The sequence below is a fragment of the Balearica regulorum genome, chromosome 3 (genome assembly GCF_011004875.1).
Source record: "Balearica regulorum gibbericeps isolate bBalReg1 chromosome 3, bBalReg1.pri, whole genome shotgun sequence".
In the NCBI taxonomy this organism is placed as follows: Eukaryota; Metazoa; Chordata; class Aves; order Gruiformes; family Gruidae; genus Balearica; species Balearica regulorum.
This window is the reverse complement of record NC_046186.1, coordinates 44,445,883-44,469,245: the sequence shown is the minus strand read 5'-3', so window position 1 is coordinate 44,469,245 and position 23,363 is coordinate 44,445,883. Positions and strand designations below refer to the sequence as shown.

Genomic DNA, 23,363 nt, shown 5'->3' with positions numbered 1-23,363 from the left:
GGACCTCCCCAGAGCCTTCTCTTCTCCAGGTTTTCTTCTGATCAGAAGCATCTTTTCCTGTAATGATGAGTGAGCCAACTACACTGGGCTATTTAGGAGTTATCCCATTCATCCAAATGAGATTATTTCTCTTACTAACAGAATAGTTAAAAAGAAACAAAAAAAGTGAAAAAGAGCAGGCAACAGTGCCCACGACTCTCTAACCCAGTGGTTAAGACTCTTAGAAGGAATTGTGAGGTCCAAACTGCACCAAGAACTGTTTCTCTATATTAATATCTAAAATAAATAGTTCCTGTATTGATTATACTTCATCCACCTCCCTTCCAATGCACATCTGACATTTGGAAAACACCCCTGTGAGGAGGAAGGGTGAGTAATCTAGTCATTGAGACTCTGGCCTGGCCTTACTGCTGCCAGCTGTGAAGTCAAGGAGAGAATGACCTTAAAGCCCTTTTATGAAGAAAGGATACATCAACTATAACACGAAGAGTGTGGTATGTCTGAATTCTGAATACAGGGAGTACATGGTAAAGTGCTTAAGGCCAAGAGGGAAGGTATTTAAGACTTTTTGCAAAAGACTTCATTATTAGAGGATTACTGAGAATAAGAGCAAAACAAAATTCTGCTGCTATTCTTTCTGTTAGTTTTTATTTCTTTCTATACCAACTTACTTCTTTGTTATGATTAGGGAGCATAGTAATGGACTAATTCATTTGGAATGATATTATTTATATTTGAGTTTTACTACAAACTTTTCTTCTATTGAACAATCAATTTTCCCTTAAAAGCCAAATATTTCCAGCACTAATTACAATAAGGCACCATCTGCACAAGTAGACAAGAAGACAAAATTGGTATTTTAAGTCCAGAAGGATATTTCAAATAAAAAAAAAAAATGCAAGGATGAGTTTCAGATTGCAATGTCATGCTAAAAATTAAATTTCTTAATTTTGATAACTTTCAAAACCTGCAAGCATCCAATATTGCCATCATGCAATATTAAATTTTTCCACCAGATGTCTCCAATATATTATATTAACAGAAAGTTACATTTGAGTTACTACACTTCAGATTGAATGCAAGGTTAGCAAAATATTTAAAAAATAAAGAGAACAAAGCTGAAATTAAATATTTATCTGTTTAGACATAGATACCTTAGAACTGTCCCTAAAATTGTTGTCAGTTCCACAGTGTTACCTAAAGACACAGTATATTTTTGGACTAACATTTTGGGCAAACATGTTTATAAAAAAGTTCATGGCTTTCACTTTTAAGAGGCACATCAGATCATGTATTGATACCTACATTTTCAGAGCAATATAAGGCTGTAATTGGCATGAATTAGCTTTGGGTTACAAGAAATATTTTGTTTGTTTGTTTTATAAAATCAGAAAGAGTTCACAGATGCAAACTAAAGACAACTCTGTTTTCAGAAGTCTCTCTGATGTAAGCATGCAGTAATCCAGTTATTTATTAATAGTCTTTGTGGATTACTCCCACTCACTACCTTGGAACATTCACCCAGATTGTATCAGCTTGAGTCAATACATAAGGAATGCTCAATACATGTAAACCCAGTGCCAGTAGAGAATTTCAAGGACAAAAGGGAAAATTCAACACTGCTAATTATCAGACCCGCCTATCACTGAGTTATGCTTCAAAGGCATCTTTATAAGAAAACTCCTAGAGAATCCTTCGCACTTCTCTGTGCTTCGAAGTAGGACTCGGTGTATCTGATAGACGCAACAGAGCACAAATTTTGCCCTACTATCACTTATATACGTGAGCAACTGCACATACATGCATACCTATATTTAACTCAAGAAGCCCACTCATTTATTCAGAGTAGATTATATCTGAAAATGACAGACTCAAAAGCCTCTAGAGGATTAGGGATGGAGGGCACATATAATTTACTAGGGAGCTAAGAATACTATTCTGGAAGCTAGGTGGGGTGGATTGTTGGCTTACAAAAAAACCCACAAATCCATCCTTTCAGGGTTCTCAACATATTTTACATAGGTTTATTAGACTTTGAATTTTGCTGAAAGATAGGGGAGTGTACCTTTATTCACAGCAGGATGGGTCAGACAGAAATCAATTACAACCTATCTTCTCAAAATTGGCTTTGGAAAGTATCTTTGGGATACTTCTGTTTAGCATCAAGAGTTCTGTTTTCAGAATAAACAACCTATAGTCTCAAACGACTGCTCCACATCACAGAAAACACTTGATTTTGTTTACCGAAACTTTCAACTGAAAGAACAAAAAGCATACTGATGACAAGCCATGTACTGAGATCTTCAGCCAATTCAGTAATATAGCATGGCATCTCTGTCTCTTATTTATATGAAAGAAATCTTTGAATAAGTTATGTTTTCCATAATAGCAGAAACACAGAAATTTCAAGTGCTAATGTCTAAGGTCAATGCTAAAGTATAACTGTTGTATGGGCTGGTGACAAAAATAGCTTCTTTAAAACAGGTTAAAAAAATTCTTTCCTTATTTCTATTTAATTCCCTTTGAAAAAATTAAGGTCATATACTCAATCCACAGTACGGAAACAGATGCCTTAAATCTGTACAATCCAACAACTCTTCCAGAATAATGTAATATGGATTTAAGGTTTCCTTTTCAAAATTAACTAATAAGCAAATATACATCAATAATTCAACTGTTCTAGCAATATTTCCAGAAATACTTTGGTTATCTCTAATTTTACAGTCCAAAGGAAAAATAACTGGATGTTAAGAAGTTCTGAGCTCACTATCCATGAACTCTGAACTGAGATGAAGTCATATAGCAACACTGCCCAAGCATGCAGTGTACAGATATGGCAGATTTTTATTTTTTTTTAGTGGGGGAGGGGAGCAGGAAGAGCAGCATCACTCTGCGTTTTCTGAAGTAACATAATGTGATACATAACCTGCTATCATAAAAAGTGCTACAATAAAGATGTAGAGTACCTATAAGCATTTACAAAGATGCTTGGACCGCATCTGTCCAGAGAGTAGACTACTTTTCACCTCAATTATATAATTTGTCATCATTATTAGGAAAACACCTAGGGTATTTTTCCTTTCTTTACTTTTATTTAGCATGCAGAAGGAACACACATTAAGTTCTTATGAATAGCCAGGCCACCATAAGAGGGGAATACAAGTCCTACATGGTTGACTACCTGGTAACAATGCACATAACCAGTGTTTTTATTAGACAAACCCTCTACAGAGAAAAAACCCAACAGTATATCCAAAGTAAGAACTATTAAATCAAAAGACCTTGTACAGGGCAGTGCACAAGAAAAATAATTTCTAGTACCTTTGTAAAGGTCATCTTCAGTTTGTATTGCAGTTTGCTTTCATTTGTGTGTCTTAATTTGAAGAACTGTACAGTACCTGTCCAGTATATGCAAAGTCCAGGGCTTGTTTTAAACCAAGGCTTGTGACACCATGCAAATTCACCTCATCAGCTTCACTTTCAACCATGCAAAGACTGAACATAGCCTATGGAAAGAAAAGAAGTGTTATTAACCATTAAAGCAACCCCAGTGAAGGTCCAGGAAGAACAGAAATTATTTTTCCATCTTCACTAACCTTTATTTTTCCTCGGATAAGAATTCTAAATAGCAACAGACTTGCACGTTAGAATGAAATCTATACCAAGTTCTTAATAATAACCCCATAGCAATCAATCTTGCAACTGAGTCCTTTTATCAATAAATAAAAAAATTATTCTGTAAAAACTGACCACTGGAGACCAGTGATGAATGGCGTTCCTCAGGGGTCAGCGTTGGGACCGGCACTGTTCAACATCTTTGTCGGCGACATGGACAGTGGGATCGAGTGCACCCTCAGCAAGTTTGCTGACGACACCAAGCTGTGTGGTGTGGTCAACACGCTGCAGGCAAGGGATGCCATCCAGAGGGACCTTGACAGGTGGGCCTATGCAAACTGCACGAAGTTCAACAAGGCCAAGTGCAAAGTCCTGCACATGGGTTGGCACAATCCCAAGCACAGCTATAGGGTGGGCAGAGAATGGATTGAAAGCAGCCCTGAGGAGAAGGACTTGGGGGTGTTGGTTGATGAGAAGCTCAACATGAGCCGGCAGTGTGCGCTTAGAGCCCAGAAAGCCAACCCTGTCCTGGGCTGCATCAAAACCAGTGTGGTACTGGGAACAGGTTGCCCAGAGGGGTTGTGGAGGCCCCATCCCTGGAAGTGTTCAAGGCCAGGTTAGATGAGGCTTTAGGCAACCTGCTCTAGTGGAAGGTGTCCCTGCCCATGGCAGGGGGGTTGGAACTAGATGATCCTTGAGGTCCCTTCCAACCCAAACCACTCTAAAACCAGCACGTCGAGGGAGATGTTTCTCCCCCTCTACTCCACTCTTGTGCAATCTTGGCTGGAGTACTGCATCCAGCTCCAGGGTCCCCAGTACAAGAAAGATGTGGAGCTGTTGGAGCGAGTCCAGAGGAGGGTCACAAAGATGATCAGAGGGCAGGAGCACCTTTCCCATGAACACCAGCTGAGAGAGTCGGGGTTGTTCAGCCTGGAGAAGAGAAGGCTCTGGGGAGGCCCTATAGCAGCCTTCCAGTACCTAAAGTGGGCCTCCAAGAAAGCTGGAGAGGGACTGTTTACAAGGGCATGTAGTGAACAAGGAGTCATGGCCTTAAGCTGAAGGAAGGCAGGTTTAGATTAGATATTAGGAAGAAATTCTTGAGCTGGAAGACAGCGACAGAGGGCAGAATAAACCACCCATGATCCAGGAGGTACAATCAATGGAACAGTCAGACAATAAGGTATCACTCAATAAAAAAATATAAAGAACTAGGCTCTGGAAAAAAAAATTCTATATAAGCACCACTAGAAAGAATGATTACGTATAGTATCATTACATTCAGGAAGGAACAATAAGCCATACACAGTTACTTGCATGAGAAGAAGGCACAGTTAACACACTTTTATAAACAATCCTTTCCAAATAAGCAGCTCAGACTGAAATGTGAAGAGTATAACACTCAAGTCATTGAATAAGGAGCAAGGATGGAGATGCAGTCACCTAAACTTACAACCTCCCCTTGTTATTGTGCCCCAGCTTCTCAGATGATAAAACCTAATCTTCAGGGACAGGGCACCTTCAGTTAACATTGAGGAGAGCAACTGTCCCTTTCATCCAGTCTTACCTTCCAGATCATCAGTCTTCAGTGCCTCCCTGGACTGAAGCAACCCTAGTCAGACTTCGGATCCTTGTAGGAATCTTTTTTCTTCCCACTCCTGTTAAACTTAGACTCCAGTCTTTGCCCCTCACTCTTCCCTCCCAGACTGCACTCCCGCTGCAGTATTCCTACTTAGCGCTCCTTGTCTCTTATCAGTCCCATTCTCCAGTCCAATGGTTTTCCAGAAAAGCAACATTTATCTTTGTCACTCTCCCACACATTTTTTAACAAAATATACCACTCAGTCTTTAGACAGTAAACTGCGAACAAATAAACTGAACAGTTCTACCATCTGTCATTGCTAAAGAGTTTACACTTAGCCCCAGTAGGTTTTGTGCCAAATTGTTAATGCCTTTACAGAGGCTACCAAACTTCACCTTGGAGAACTCCAGTAAAGGAGCACTTCTCACAAATATACCCTCTGCTTCTTCTGTCTCTACTCTGGCTGACACCTGCAGAAGCTGAGGCAGTCAACAAGCACGCTGGTTTTCATATGTGCAACCTGTCCACCAAGCACTACTGAGTTTAAAGAAAAAAAACCAAGCCCTACTCCCTCTAACAGTTTAGCACATAGCATTCACCTAGACTCAGGTGGCTTCTTTCAAGAACCGAGTATTTCCTGCAAATAAGTAGTTTCTTCTGAAAGTGTTAGCATTTTCATCATTAAAAGGCCACAATTTGACATAAATCTGTTGCCTGGAAATCGCCCAGTATTAGCAAGAGTAACATTTATCACATGGTCACTCCTTGTACTTTTGCAACTTCTATTTCAATAAAGTGATATCAGGGCTTCTTCCAAACTGGCAACAGAAAATAAGTGTCAAAAAGTTTAAAAGGTTTATCAAACAAATGTAGTAAGACACAGTCATGAAATATACCGAGAGAGAAAAAAAATTTCTAAACAAGGTCAGACACTTTTTCTAATTCCATTAAAAATGTTATCAGAGCTGGATATTTCATTGTCGTTCAGATTTATCAAACGAGTTCTAATAGCTATTGTGAGGCTTCAGGGCTTGCAGGAGCTGCAAAGTACCCACCAGCCACCTGCTCCTTACAAAAGCAGACTTGCAGTTTGTGTCTGGAAGAGACAAGCTTTTCTTCTCAGAAACTGACTACTAAATAAGCTTTTTGGATAATATTCCCTTCCTCACATCAATTCCTGAATAGAGAGAGTAAAGTCTCAAAGCAGCACCTGCCTACATAGCTCTTACAGGGGTAGATTTGCACATGTTCTGTACACTCAGTTTCTTCACAGAGTGCCTGCAGAAAGGCTGGAAACGCTCAGTGATACAAGATCCTGCATGCTCTGTGTTCTCTGACTGTGCTACAGCAACGTCTGTACACTACCTACCTGTACACAGGTACTATCAAAAAACCAGTATGGCTGCTAATAGAGTTTCTATTCTGATCAAGGGCTGGATGTCCCTCCCAAACAATGGGTTAAACTTACAGATACAAAGAAACACTTAACTGACTCATCTGTAGACCATGAATCACTTCTCTGAAGAACTGGGAGAGGTTTTCTTTGTAGACTAAGTTTACCTTTAGGAGACTATTCTATTGTATCACAGAGATTCCAACATGGTCCTTACACAGGGTTTATTACTACCTTAGAAAACTCAGCAGGATCAGGCCACTAAGTCACGGTCTGTAATTACCCACAGAGTGTAACGAACACAGCTTCCAGCAGAGCTTGGACACTCTGCCAACTACCACTCTCCCAGGCAATGCCCTGACTATGGTTCAGGGGATTACTCAAGCCATGGCTGTTCCAAATAGACAGCATGGATAAAGCCAACCTGGTTGCAAAGGGGAGAAGGTTTAGCCATATGCACAAAATCCATGCTATGCCAGTTGCTTTTAGGGCCAGAAAACAAACCCTTATGCATCTTATTTACTAATACAGGCACAGTCTAATAACGCAATGGGCTATCAGAACTGCAGCTGCCAGTAAGCCATAGGACTACGGCTTTGCGTGCCATCTGCTATATGGAGATCATTTTCTCTCATACTATCCTCTGAGTATTCTGTGGAAGTTTTTGATACTGGTTATGAACTACATTTGTTTTTCAGGGGGCAAGGCCAAAGCATGTAATCGAAAGATAAGGTCTGCAATGGTTCTCAGACAGCTGACATTCAGCTGAACTGGATTAGCCTTCAGGAAAGTAATCTCCCACGCAGACAAACGTAGTACTGCTCAGTGATCCACACTGCCTTCACCAGCAGGCAAATTTCCTTCTCAGACTGATAGTTTAAAAGCTTAATCCAACATGAAAAAAATCTGTTCAATCATAGGCAGAAATTGAGCTCAAGATCAGTCTTTAATTTGCACTGCTGTGGTTGAATATTACAGTTTTAACTGTAGAAACATGGATCATTAAATTGTGGCTTGAGACTTCGGCAATACCTGGAGAATGAGCTCCGGTGGGGCTGTCAAACTCTGATTTCAGATGCATCTCTGAAAATGCTCTCAGGTTTTCTGAGCTTAAACAGATCCAGCAGTCATGCTTTTAATGGAAGGCTAGTAGCCTACTTTATTTTTCCCTGGGGTACATTAAAAACAAGGCAGTAAGATAAACATCTCAGGTGGATGTACAAGTGACAGACAAAAACAAGGAAAAATAAAACATTTGGACAAGTGTACAATTCAAAGTCAAACTTAGCAGAAAAGTTACCAAATTTGGCTAATATGAAGTGTTAATTATTTTTAGTTACTAATTTCCTTCAACAATGCTAATATTTCATACTTTATTTTAAAATATTTCTGCTTGGACAAAATAAAATCTTTGAAAATGCCTCGTTTCTTCTCCAAGATCTTCATGAGAGTGGGCAGTACAAGTTGCCAATGTGTTAAACAAAGATCCCTTTTATAATAAAGCCCACTGGTGAGCGAACTGATCTTTTCTTCCAGTACCTTTAAATATCCAGCTCTTGTTCTGCAATCCAATCACTCAGTGAACCAATATTGTGGGAAATAAAGTGATTGTTTAAATTCTGCTGGTTTACTCAAGATTTTAATTAAGTAAACCAATTCCCCAAAAGAAAAGTAAACACAATCCACTTGCCATTCTGCAACAACTGTTCCAAAATTCAGGGATCAACATCCTGTCCAAATGGAATATATCCATTTGTGGAATTCCACCTGAGCTCACACTTGTTTAAGAAGGTACAAATTAGGATGGCCTCATGTTTGTGGGGCAAGCAAACACTTTCTTAGCTGTAAAAACAGGAGGGAGGAATCAACACTCCATTCTTCTCAATCTTGGCCTGAAACAGAATCAGAGCTAGAGAACTATTCCCAAAGGAAAAAGAAAACAAAGCACACAATCCTTGGATAAAAATAATCAAACCATAAAACTACTTTCAGACTCTTGAAAATTTGACTTCAAAGTAACATGGCAAGTGGGTGAGCATTTAATACACTGCACACCACTTGCGTGTAGTTTCACTACTTTGCCCTCAGAGCCAAAGGCACCTTTCTAAAATGGTTTCTTCTGCAAATGTAGAACACAAAATACAAGAGCTCATAACTGCATGGCACACACCAGGTTGACTAGGCTGAGATGTGATTAGATCTGTTGGAACTAGGCAGAATCGCCTGAGATGCTCAGCACTGTCATTGGGTTTAACTTTCCATGCTCAGCTTTTGCTGCTGCATAGCCTTCAAAAGCAAAATGCAAGATGGGTGTAACACACTACTAAATCAGAATAATGTATTACTGTTAAAATAAGTATAAATGAGACAAAAAAAAAAGTCTGGATACATTGATTTTATCACTCAGGCAGCACTGCAGCAATATGTACAGACTCCTTCACAACATACAACTTTAACAACAGACACTGGGGTCACAGAACCACAGGATGATATTCAAAATCCCCAAAATACAAATCACTCACTGTCGCAACAGTGAGGTACAAAATTGCTCCTTCCCTTTGAGTAATTTTCTTACTTACTCAGATGATCCAAATCCATGAGCTTGTCCTCATTTGTACACAACCTTACAGCCATGTCAGGCATAGCAAGCAGTAAATCATCACAAAACAACTTAAACAAGTTGTATGATAATTTACCCAAGTAAACTCTTTCAGTGACTTCCACACAACTTAGTGGCCTTTTAAAGGCAAGAAATAGAATCATAAAACATACACAGCCTCAGGATACAGGTAAATGAATATAAAAAGAACAAATGGTTATGCTGTTAAAGAAAAAAACAAACCACAGTGACCCAAATTATAAGTAACTTACTGCTATGTCCTGGGGAAACAAACTGGAACTATTATTGAAATTTTATAAGCTTTCTGCTGGGAGTTAAAACAAAAATAAAAATATTTGAACACTGACGTAATTTCAAATCAATTACAGGAATATATTTGAAAGACAGCTAAAACCACTGCTGTCTAATTAAAGTCTGCATAAAACCTGTAAAACATTTAAAAGATGTTTAAAGGATATTAATAAAGTCATTAAATGAGCAATAATATGATACATTGGGTAAATACTGGATAGAAGAGAAATGGGTAAAATACTTGGAAACTTGAGAAGAAAGGAAATTGTCATCAGGGCCCATGATAACAGTATCTGAAGTTAGGTAGCTGTACAACAAAAGTAAGTGGAAGTGTTTTCTGGGTAATGAATAGAAAGAAATAGGCATGTTTAGATACCAATTTACAGAACTTAGTGGATTGAAATATCTTTTCTGCTCTGTAACTGCAGAGGAAACCTCAACACTTAGCTTAGCCTAGATGCCTAAAATAGGTGAAAAATTTAATCCTAAGAGGAATGGATTGAGTGAACTGAAGAATGAAAGTTGAAGAGATAAGAGTAAATTGTTTCCTTTTAGTTTCCTTTTAGTATATTAATTTTAGGAGGCGAACTTCTGAAGATGAGTATTTCTGGAATGAAAGCTACAAACACATATAGCACTAATAATCTGAGAAATGTTTGCACCTGTAAGTTGGTTTCCTCTGACAAACTACTATATGTAAGAACCAGGGTTTTTTCACTTCTCTGAACTCACTTAAAGTCTTTTCTGGTTTAAAAGCCTTAGGTGAGTGGGTCTTTAAAACAAAGTTACAGATCTCTAATTATTAGAGGCCAAATCCACACAAAATGCCTTCAAGTTTGCCTATCTTGAGTCTTACGCTCATCCCTTACTTCAGCTACTTCAGCCTCTAGCTGACTTTTCTGATATGTTCCAAATGGGAGGTGAGCAAATGACTATTACTGCCTTCAAAAAATACTCTGGCTCTTCTAGGGATAAAGTACATGGTTCCAGTGCATAGCAATTACCTCTAAAATATCTCAGAGTTCCCTCAGTAAGAATGTGAAGACACATTCATCATTATCCATTTTTCTTTGATTTAACTCTAAATGCAACTTTCAAAATAAAATCTAAGCTTTCAAAAACCAGAAAGTAAGCTGAGCTTGCTACAGCAATCTACAGTAACCCAAAGAGCAACATTTCCAAATTTCCTCCCTCTGTTTTCTCAAACATTGTTTTGATAACTACCAGCAGCCCTAGTTCCAAGTCCACTACAATACAAAATGAACACTTGGACCTTCCCACCAATGCATAGCTCTGAACTACACAAATTCTTGTTCAACCATAGACTTAGCAGCAGATCAGCAAGCACAATAATAACATCCTGGGGTACTTTAGAATCACCTCCATTAAAAGCTGCGTTCATATGATGTTCATAGGGTTTCAGCAATGCCAAGCTTGTTTTGCACAACACAATGCAGATATCTCAACTTGATCCATCTCCCACTCAGCTTACCCTGTCATCTTTCATCCTTGACTCTAACTGGCAGTTGAAAGCTTTAGCAACTGACGTACAAGAGCCTGCCTTTACCTTCAGCTGTTGCTCTCGCATGTTTGTCCAGAAATCTGATGCATTCTCTACTGCAAAATGCATAAGCATTTGCTGCTCTTCCTCACAATCACCGCCAGATAGAGAGAGTGGAAAGTTGGCACAGAGTGAACTAGCATTCTTGTAGTTCCTTTCATCACACCACACTCAAAAAGATGAACGCCCAGGAAGTCAAGATGAACTAACAGTGAGTTAAGCTCAATGCACATGAGCTTTCTCACTTCTAACTCAGAATAGAGCTCTGTGTTAAAAACTGACTCCTACTTTTCCTACTAACGATCAACGATATTGTAAGCACATTGGTCAAACGTTACAGGGAAAAAATTCTTATCAGTTTTACCATAAATGAAACCCTAAGTATGCCATCCCAGCCAGCCTCTTATTACTGAGGCTGAGCTCTATAGGAAAAAATTAAAATCCACCGAACAACTTGTTTGGTGGTCATGCTAACTAACTTTTTTCACCCGATTCAGAAACATGTCTGAAGAAAACAAAAAACTTTATATATACTTATAGCTGGAAAACAAACAAACAAACAACAACCTCCCCCACTACAACAATTCTGAATGTGAGTGAACCTCTAGTCTGTCTATCTAGCAAGCTAGTTGGTAAAGAACTGATCAATGTAATCGTCAAGGTTTTCCTTAGCTATTTATCTTCTTGCACTGAATTTTTAAGTTAAATAACACTATCTAGCATTGTTTTACTGTTTTAGAAGAGCAGAATTGTCATCTCAAATTTCTGCCTCCACATTCCACATCTTCATTAAGTGCAGTGTTTTATTCAAATTCACTTCCCACAGTACATGCACTTCTATATTCACCTGTTTCACATTTTTCTTTACAGGAAATTGATCGTACCTCTCATCTCATACCTCAGAAATGCTATGAACAAAGTAAACTATCACTTTAGAGATCTTGGATCAATTTCCTATGCTGTTCGGGGAATTCAGTTATGATGTGATATCTCAAGAGGTTTTTTTATTGCATGTGTAATTTTAAGCCCGTGAGAAATCCTACTGGCATCAATGGAACAGCTCAGTCATGCATTCCTCTGATTTGGGACCTAAGTCTATCTGTATATAGGTCACTCAAACTTGTAAGTATCCAGTCCTATCTTATCTATTTAGACTATAAACTCTTTCATGCCAAATCATTCTTCTTTGCAGTTTGTACTAAAAATAGTGCCTCACTGTTCACGTAACAGTAATATTAAATAAATAAATCATAATCTATTTAATCCCTTTTGTTGTACTACTTCTGAATTAACCTTTAGGTGTTCTTAACTTCCATGGTCTAATCCTTCATTACATAAGCAATATTATTTCTTCTTTGCTGTTTTCACCTATCACAACAAAAAAAAATAATATTCAGGATGTATTAACAGGAGTCAAAATACTACTTTGACAGATGACAATGTCCACATCAAACACCAATTATATTCTAGATATGTACAATATACTTATCCAAATAACAAATTTAATATGTGAATGTTTACTTACTGCATGTAAAAATGTGGCCTGTTCTTCTTATAATTAGCATACTGTATTTTCCTTTCTTCTCCTCCCAATTCAAGCCTGTCTATCCTAAATCAATCATCAGTCATGTCCTCTAGAGTCTTTTGCACACTGAAAAACATATCCATCAATACCAACTGCATGAAATATGATTAAGAGGCTCGTTACATGATTCTTCTGAAAAAGTTCTATATAAATTCCCAGAGAAAATGTCACATAACGTCAATCACTGATAACTGAGCCTGCAGTAATTCATCTGCTCAATGAAATCTACCTAAATATTGTTTTTCAAGCATTTGCCATGCAACTAAAATGAATCCTGTAAAATGAAAAGGTCAGCTATCACTCATAGTTTAAGGGAATATATAGTTAAAGAAATGAGTAGAAATAAAAGAAAAACTGAGCAGCAAAATAGACAATTTTATGTACAGTACTTAAGTCTCACATACTACTTTTAGCAAAGCAAATCCACTGAACCTTTGGTGTTTCTTTTAGTATTTCAGTGTCAGACGGTGATACCTGTTTACACAGCCCCTAAGAGCTTACCAACTCAATGATCTATGCACTGCACTTGTTGCATTGCACCATGAATACAAAAATATATCACTTTCTTAGTATTTTTAGAAATAAGTAAAGAGCTACCCTACTGTTTAGAGGAGCTAAAGGTGTGATATTTTTTTCTGTTTGTATAGTACACATTTTTTTGGGAAGTAACCCAACAAGAACAAAGTTATTTTCTTGGTTGTAACAAGGCACAGGGTTTTCACTCCCAGTCAAACTGACTGTAAGTGTTTGTTGCTAATAAATTACATTCTTGGCTGAATCTGCATCAAACCTAATTCATGTTTTGATAGTCTGAGTTTAACAGTCAATGTAACATGTCTTCACCAAATTTCTGCTTAGATGCACAAACATAATTTAAGACACAAGAAAAAAAAGACAGATTGTAGCATACTACTCCTAATGAGTTGCTGCATCATGACTAAAAAGACCTATATTCAAAAGTAACCTAAGTTATGTTATAGAAACAAAATAATTCTCCAATTTTCATGTGCAACTCCGTATCAGAATAATAAAAAAAAAATAACAGTGAACTACTACAGCTACAGTAACCTTATTAATTCCAATATTTTAAAATAAATGAGTCATCACAGGTGGTCCTGAACACCAAAATTATTGTTTTCATTGTGGCAAAAGCAAGAAAACTGAATTGTAAGGACAGTGCCGTGCAAAGCACTGCATAAGTCTGCAGTAATGTACAGTCTGTCCTAACAACAGTCACTCTTAAGCAGGCCTGCCTTTTGGAGTATAAAGGGAGCAGCATAACTAAAACCAGATTTTTTTCCAGCATCTCCAGTCAAGCACAGAAAAGTATGAGTCACATTTGCAAATTTTGGCTTAAATTGGTTTAATGCTTTCCAGTGAATGCATAAGCCTATTGTTCGTGTCCTTTGATGATTTTAGCAAGTGATATCAAAAGCAAGCCCAAAATAAAAATGGAATAAAAGTCAGTTAGCTCTTGAACTAGCACTTTAACTACCACAACACATTTCATTCAAGGAGGCAAAGCTTCTTATGATTTCTTTCTGCAGAAAACAACATAATTAAAACTTTGAAACATTTAAGGGGCTTATTTTTAAAACCATACTTCATGCAGTATCAATAAGACAAGTTTCCCACCTCAGTGCATATGGGCCATAACTAAGTAGTTGTACAGCAAGGCTTAATCTACCAGAACCAGAGTAACATAATCTTAATTATTATTACAATTAGCTTCTTAAGAGAAGCCATTTATAATGTGATGTAAATGTCACTAGACACCGACATCCAAATGTTCCAACCAATAGTAAACTACGACAATTATCTTCTATTCTGCAGCGTACCTGCAAAAGCATACTTGTTATGTGAAGAGGCCTAATGTTGAAATTTGAAATGGTTCATTTTATGCAGGTTTGTACTAGATACCTTTCATATCTGGCCCATTTTATGTGGGTTTGAACTAGATACTTTTCATATCTTTTAGAATAATCCTGTTTTCTATTATGACTATAAATCCTGCTTTCCAATAAATTATAGCATAATTTTCCTAAAAAAGTACCCTTAATTCCCACTAACATATTTATTAAATTATTTTAGACAACGGCCAAAGAATAGAAACAGCTCGCTGACCATTTTTCTTTAATTTTCCACATCCTTTTTACTGATAAAACCTACAAAAGTAATTAAGCATTTACAATTTGCTAAATAAAAGAAGAATGACTTGACTAACCAAGCTTGCGTTAGTATTGCAGTCATTTGTCACAGTAGCTTTCATCATCAGCTGAGCTCAGCCTCTATCAGCTGTCTCCTCTGGAACAAATGTCTCTACAAAATCATGTCTTTATTTTATTCTTAGTGGTCTACATTTGACTCTGCTCATTTATCCTTTGGCTCTTCCTTCATCTCCAACAAACCACCCCCCTCCACATTAACAGACCACGATGACATCAAATTAATTATCTCCAAAAATTCTATAGGCTTGACACCTACCTCTTCTCAGCTGAAATCTAACTCTGGCAAGGTAAGTCTTTAAGTGCCAGGTACGAGAACTTCTGAAAATGCGGATGGACATTTCATAAGGTGGCCTAACATTCAGCAATTGTGATTTCAAATGGTCTTTGTATACATTTGTTGCCTACTTGTATAGCTGGTAACCCTATGACCTTGGAAGGCCAGGTTCTTACTTTGTCAGTAGCTAAGAATGCTTCACATGTCTAAGGAAATCATAATCTGATATTTGCACATACAAATGTAAAATTGTTTTGATACATATAAAAGTAATAGCTGCAGCCTACCAGTGAAGAGTATGTTACACTGGGCTCTAACCATTACTTTTCCACAAAGTGAAGTCCCAAAAAGGTTTTGACAAAGGCCTTCAAAGGCCTTGAAGGCAAACTAGGCAAGAGAGCAAAAAGAAGAGATCTTTGCTTGGATAAGTAAGTGACTGAAGACATAAAACAGTGAACAAGAAAAGAACAGGCCAGTTTTCATAGGGAATGATGATTCCAGTGGAGCACCTCAGTCTGGGCTGTTTAACATACCCAGAGATCTGAAAAAGGGCAAGAGCTGTGCAGCTAGAAAATCTCCTGAGATAGAGTTATTCAAAGTAGTAAGGACATGGGCAAAATCTGATAAACTGTAAAAGGATTGTATGAGACGAGTGGTTGGTTTCTAAATTGTCAGCTATAAAATTAGCATATGAGAGTTTCATGAAAAAGTCATCCCAGTGCTCAGCAATAGTAAAAAAAAAAAAGTAATCAAAGCTTAGAAATTGTGAGGCAAGAGAGAAGAAAACAGAAATCAACCCTACGCCCATGCAGAAATCCATGCTTTGCCTACTGCTGCATGCAATTCTCTTACCCTTGTCTCACGAAAGATGTACTAGAGCTGTAAAAGGTTCAGAGAAAGGCAAAAAGCATCATCAAGCATATGGAACAGCTTCCATTTGATGATTGAGTACCATGAAAAGAATACCTAGGAACTGATGGTTCATTGTCTTTTCCGATAGAAGAACTAGAAAGAATCAAGTGAAACTGGTGGAAATCCGATTCAGAACAAAGAAAGAGTAGTTCTTCACACAACAGGCAGTGGGCCACCTTGTTAGAGAACACAGTGGATGAGAAATCTTACACAGGCTCAATGGTAAAGATGATAAAAGCTTGGATGAGACACCTGTTTAGGATTGCTGAATAGACAAGAATCATACGCTGCTCAGGAAATGCCTTTGAGCTGAGAGCAGCTGGGCAGTTTTCAGGGACACATCACATACATTTAGCCAGGATTTACTCTTTTTCTCTGGGTATCACTAACAGCTACTGCTAAAGTAACGAGCCAATGACCCAACACAGCGTGGCCATTCTTATGTTCTCACCCAGTGCTGTTAAGGGCATTTTCCTCTTTTGAGGCATTACCTATTGAGTAGTAGATCAAGCGGCAGTTTAATTTGTCACGAGCCATAAGAGCAGACTGGGACTTAAAGAGGTTTTAGATGCCTAAGTCTGAAAACAGACTGACTTAGATTAACTTCTACCAAAGATAAGCAACCAGCAGCATTTTACAAAGCTGTTTGGGACAGCCAAACGTAGAGGTTTCACTGCTTAAATCCAACCTTTTACTAGATGAAGGCCTATAGTGACATGAACTTGGCTAGCCAATATCACATTTCAGTCTATGAAAATGAAGTTGTTAACAGGGTGTAAAAAAATGGCACTAGTGACAATGAAGCAATTGAAGAATTTGTTTAAAGAAAGGTATTTCCTCTAAAACTTCCAGCAAGCATGACATGCAACACAAAAGGCAAAAGCATGTGCATTGTGATGGGCTTCTCCTTATACAAAGGAAGGGGAAGGGAAGAAAGCCTGAGGGAGCATCAAAAAAAAAAAAAAACCCAAACCCAGCTGTTTCAATAGTGTTAAAACATCCTTACACCAGCTATATGTACAAGTGCACCATATGGATCATGTTTTTAGCTCTTTAGCAGTCTTGCCTCTTTCTTTGGATACTTCTCATGTTATTAAAATAGTATGTGGGTCCTACTCACTGAAACTAAGAGTGACACGCTGCCCTAATAACTCACTAAGATGGTTGGAGTAGAAGGTGTTTTCAGCTTCACTACACCCACAGAATAATAGCTTTAATTTCTCCTGAGGTTGTGTAGGAAGATACTGATGAAGATCGCAAAATATAGAAGAGTGTCTACCTCATCCAACAAAGTTCTAAAATATAAGACTTCTTCACCAGACTATAGGGACTGAGAAGAAAATAGGTATGAAACACTTTTCTACCACAGGTCTGTCCCAATAAATTGGCTTTCCATGGACAGACAGCAACAGAGAAACCACAGCTGAGCCCAGCCCAGCTTCAAAACATTTGCTATAGCAGCGCTGCAAAATTTAACTGAGGTAGCCTGGAGCAAGAAAAGATGGTAAAGAAAATTGGCAATTACAGCAGCAGGGCTGCAATGACTCCTTTCTGTCCAGCTTTTAAACTGAGAAATGCATCAATTGAATTGTAACCAAACACCACATGTTGTTATAACACTAATTTAATTAGAGACAATGAGCCTCAGTATCCTAAGGCCTATCTCACTAACTGCAGAGTTGATTCTGCCATACTTACTCATGGTGCACTTACCATATAGGGACTTCAAAAAAGAAAAAAAAAAATCATCAAGAGGATAACTCAGAGAATAAGACACCATATTGTCTACCATCCAGCAGTGGCAGAATTGCAATTAATTCATTTACATACCACAAGAATTGCAACAGAAACTTATTTACTCTGACAGCATAACAACTGTTGGAAATTTGAAAATAGAGTTCAGAAAAGAGAAGATTCTTGTAAATGTTTTTGGTAGCACCCACATTGCTGAGCTGTGGAAATTCTATCTGCAGCAAAGGAAAATTGCTTCAGAGCCTCACAGAATAAAAAATGATTGATTGCAAAGATAAGGATGAACAAAGTAAAATAACCCAGATACACTCCCTGACTTTGCCCACTTTGAAAGAATATTAAAATATAAATATTAATTAGAAAGCTTTAAAACTTTTGCCAACCATTTTTGTGTATACTTCAGAAGAAAGTTTGTTCAGATAAATATTACACAACAAACCTGGCCATGCTACATTACTTCCAAAGGTTTGATTAAGCTTTGTAAAACTATTGACAATCCTATATCAAACAATATTTTAAGTAGTGAAGGAATGTGCTGTTTTCTTGATATTCAACTGTAACTGGATTACAGAGTCCTTAGTAACTAAACTCTAATTGGTATTTAAATCTTTATATTATGCTAGGAGTACAACTTTAAAGAAAAAACAACATTTTTTTTCCAGGCCTCCTCTTACTTCAGGCATTTATTTATTTTTTTCTGAGAAGCAAGCAGCACTGAGTTCTCATTTCTCAGCAGGCGGTGTATAAGTAACATGTTCACACCAGACACTACTATGAATCTTCAAATATCTTCTGCATTGTTGGCATCACTCAGAACCACGTGTATTGTGCCACATTTGGCTGACTTCATATATAGAAAAATTAAAATATAGTGCTAAACAGACAGCATGCTGAAATAGTCCCTAGATTTCTTACAGCATCACTGTATGGTAGTGAACATTACAAGATCAATAACCTCAAGCCTGGAACCACTACTAAGACTATATTCCTTTCCAAGTTTGCAGTTAGTATTCTTACATAGGAAGAATGCATTAAAAAACTCAAGAGAGATTAAAAAGAGAGTTAAGAAGTGTGTGTGGGGGGAATAGTTTTATCTCAATATTAAGCATATTTAAAAGAGACATCTTTATCAAAGTTCTTAGACAAGAAAACTGCTGGTGTGACAGTGAGAATACTATATCCTGTTCTGAAGTTTCATAGGGTGATTGGGAACTGCTTCTGAGTTAGGGCATTGATAATGGAGAATGGCACAGGACAATATGAATTAGTATGGCAAAGACAAGAAATGAATTGGTCAGAAGTCTTGAGGCTTCTCAGACTGTGAGGAAGAACTTTAAGAGTAAGAAGATGGCAAGGATGTCTACGTAAATGAGAGATGCCAGATAGCGGTGGTATAGCTAGTTGTGCATAAATCATGACAGCAGCAGAAAGTTTGCTTGATATTTCATGGAAAATGTTTCAATTTTCGTATAAATTACTATCAGTGAGGACAAAGATAAGAAGGCAAGGATGCAAGGAATCATAACAGGGTGCATGGTTTGCCACCTCTGGGATGTTCATCTGACTCCTCTACATCCTGTAGTTGATCTGTTAGTGTATCATAGATGTACCAGATTTCCAAATGAATAGGAGTTCCACCTATGGTCCTTCTCTAGCCCCAAGCCACATATGGATAGGTATGACTGCTTCTGAACGACTAACAGACTAGCTTTCTAACTGGAGCACTAGAAGAGGATTTTTGTACTAAGAGTCAGGTTCACAAATAGGCTTGCTTTTCTTGGCCCTCTTTCCTGAATCCTTACAAGCAGGACAGAGATTTTTCCCAAACCCGTTACGATAGTCTGCATAGTTTGGATGTAACACATACTACTCCTATAGTATTACCTACTGCACTTAAAAGGAATGTTGGATTTCAGCCTGTACTGTCTCAAATAAGTCTGTACTAGATAGGTACATGGAGTTCATGAAAAATAGCATTGGCTCAGAATCTACCAGAGATTTTTGCACTTCTTGAGTTCCTGGTCAATCCCAAAAGGGTATGTTTCACAAAAAGAATATGGATGAGGAAATGGGAAACATGGTCATTTCAGCTACAGATCACATTCATACCATATCAGTTAGACCTACATTTTTAGTATCTTAGCAAAAAATCAGAACTTCAGTTTTACTAAAATGTTCTAGGAATACTGTCTTTACTGTTTATGAATCATAGAACGGTTGAGGTTGGAAGGGAACCCTGGAAGTCATTTTGTCCAATCTCCTGCTCAAGCAGAGCCAGCTACCCAGGGCCATGTCTAGATCGCTTCTGAATATCTCCATGGATGGAGAGTCCACAGCCTCCCTGGGCAACCTGTACCAGTGCTCAGTTACTCTCACAAGGGAAAAAAGTGCTTCCTGACAATCAGAGGAAGCCTCCTGTGTCTCAGTTTGTGCCTGTTTGTCTCTGGTCCTGTCACTGGGCACCACTGAAAAGAGCCTGGCTCTTAGGTTCCTCTATGCACCCTCCCTTTAGGTATTTATATACATTGATAAGATCCCCCTGAACCTTCTCTGCACCAGGCTGGACAGTCCCACCTCTCAACCTTTCCTCACAGGAGAGAAGTTCCAGTCCCTTCATCATCTTCATGGTCCTTTGCTGGACCCTCTCCAGTATGTCCATGTTTCTCTTGTACCAAGGAGTCCAATAAGGGACAACTGTGGGTTATTCACATATTCTAGTGGTGATCAACTATATGTATTACATAATGAAAAAATATAAACAAATGTTTCAGTAGTATTAATTAGGATAACTGACATGGTTTAGCCTCAACCTGCAGCTGAGCACCAAGCAGCTGCTTGCTCATCCCTCCCCCGCCAGGATGAGGAGGAGAACTGAAAAACAAAGGCAAAGCCTCGTGGGTTGGGATAAGGACAGTTTACTGGGATGGCAAGGGAGAGGGAAACAATCAACAGCAACAGTACTGATAACGGAATGTTCACAATGGATGATAACAGAAAGCAATTTACTGATCCCACGGACTGACCAGCCACTCAGCCAACACTCAGCCCGTCAGGAGCCACGCGGAACCCACCCCTCCCCGACTGGCCCCCTTTTATGGTAAGCATGACGTCACATGGCATGGAACAGCCCCCAGCCAGCTTGGCTCACCTGTCCTGGCTCCTTGTGAAAATTAACTTTATCCTAGCCAGAACCAAGACAGTAATATTGATTTACAATAATCAGTTATGTTCATTTGGAGGCTTTTCCTCCACAGTAGACTTCTGTTGCCTTTATATTTACAAAGAGTTCATTTGGCACTGCCTCACTTGCCCGAGTTGCTCAGAAGTCACCAAAAGCAAAATCCATTCCAAACATTGTTCTCAATTTGTGAATTCTACTTACAAGGAGGAGATGCAACTGAACAACAGAGTCCACCTGTTCCATCCATTGAAGCAGAATCTGTTGTTAATTGCATTTCCTTCTTTTTGTTATCTTGTTCACAAAGATTGGTCAAACTTAGAACTTCATGTTTCAAATTCATTGAAACACTGCTTTTGGGTGCAGAACAGGCATATGGGAATTCACTTCACGTTACCAGCTAGGTAATTGTTACAAGCAGGTAATATCCTTATAAAGGAAATACTTTGAATGATTTGAGTTGAAAAACCCACACTAATTATTTAAAAAAACGCATATACAACATTTAACAAAAGCAATGATTCTATATGCTTGGGAAAAATGGAAAAAAAAAAGCATTAGTTTAGAAACAATGTTAGATGATACAATGAATCTGTGTGACCGAAATCTACCAAAGCTGTGTTAGGCAATTAACTCAGATGAAATAGTTTAGTTTCTCAAATATATCATAATTTCCAACTGAGAAAATGAAATTAAAATGATCCCAGGAAAAGTTTAGACATATAAGAAGACAAAGTATTTCTCAACCTACACAGGAAGCTAAAAGAGCCTCTTTTGACACAAGTCTCAGTAATGACTAGATGCTATTAGAAGAATGGAGTTGATTCAGTCCAATGGAAAGAGCTAACATTTTTAAACGTTATCTGGAAAGACAATTTCTAACTGGCATCACTTCCAGAATACAACAGCAAGGAAAGTATCACTCGTTTGGTACACATACAATAGTAAATTACTGAAAAAACAAAATTACAACATACTGCAAAAGCAGCAGGTAATCCTGATTCCTCAGAACTAGGTCCTTAGATCTGTCCCTAAGACATGCTAGGGAGAGCCTTTTCCTCTTTATGATTCATATAACAAGAACTCAGAAGCTCTTTGCATCATACAGTCTTTCACACCTCAGGGATTTGTTTATAAAAATTCTCTAATCTTATCAAGAAACAATGCAATATATTGCAAAATACGAATGATCAGCAATGTTGTCTACACACGAAGAAATTATCTGTTGACAGGGAGGAAAGACTGGACAGAAAAACCCTGAAAATAAACTGCTTAACAATCAACTGTGACAGTTTTAAGTACAAAGTCTGTATGCAAAATTAACATCTACTAGTTCATTTCAGAGAAGAAAGATTCTTTTAAGAATTTAACATGCTCATTGTGGAAAAAATTTGATTAATAATGACATTTTAAAATCTATTCTAGTTAATTGATATAATTCTGTACATCCAGATTACATGGGAAATCTGCATCTTTTTGAGAAAGATCAGAGTCCTGTGACTATAAACCCACTCATATGAAAAATAAGGAAGAAGAAAGGAGTTGTTCTGACTGGAAAAATGATGCACTTTGTACAAGAAAATCTTGAGGTTATATAATCACCTGCCAACACTGTAAATGCCTACTAATGAAGTCATGCAGTAACATTTCATTTCAGTTTGCTCCCCAAGGGGACAAAAGAAAAAGAATCTTTTAATTGGAAATCACTTCGCTTGCTAGAGCTATCACAATGCACACATACTCACTAAATCAACTGCCTTGCCTCACTGCAATAGACTAAGACAAATAGCAAATTACACCATGTCATACGGAAAAGTTTGCCTAAAATGCTGTTTGTTACTTTAAAAAGAATTCATAAAAATACTTACGTTTACTATTCTTTATATGAGTCTTTTAGGGTATGGAGCTGACTAATGTATTCCTTAGCTCATTTTGAAAGAAGAGGTCCTTCAGGAGATACTGAACAGAAAACAAATTGCTTTGGATTTAAATTCCAATGTTTCAGCACAACTAGAAATACAAGACTAACTATACCACCTGGAAGAAGGGATGCAAGGCTGCTACCTCAGAAGGCTGGCCTTTAGTATCTTGCTGAAGCTTGGATCTCTGGCTTGTCTTAGAAAAAGCAGATGAAGATTTTACTCCAGACTATAACCTCAAAGAAAAATTGGTAAGGCAACTTCTGTTTAAACTTCTCCACTCTTCCACATACAATGGCTCTGATTCCCTCAGTCTATAACATTACACACATGTAGTTATCTTTCTACAGCATTAACAAACTTTTCTTTGCAGTAAGAGAAAGAAATAAGTGGCAATTTGAAAAAAATATGCTGCTCATCTGACTTGTTATTCTCATCAAAACACTACAATTTCAG

At 37.9% G+C, this 23,363-nt stretch overlaps 1 protein-coding gene across 7 annotated transcripts in view; it reads right to left on the bottom strand.

Annotated features, from left to right (window-relative positions):
• KLHL32 (kelch like family member 32) overlaps positions 1-23,363 on the bottom strand; it is a 130,673-nt gene that overhangs the window by 68,911 nt on the left and 38,399 nt on the right. For 6 of the 7 annotated variants that reach the window (XR_012834473.1, XM_075747760.1, XM_075747758.1 and 3 more), the window contains one exon: positions 3,399-3,506. Coding sequence is in view for 6 of the 7 variants with exons in the window: in XM_075747760.1 (XP_075603875.1) it covers positions 3,399-3,506 (108 nt within the window). In the remaining variant the exon portion in view is untranslated. Of the gene's footprint in view, positions 1-3,321; positions 3,507-23,363 lie in introns of those variants that run through there. The other variant, XM_075747764.1, reaches the window with a different exon arrangement.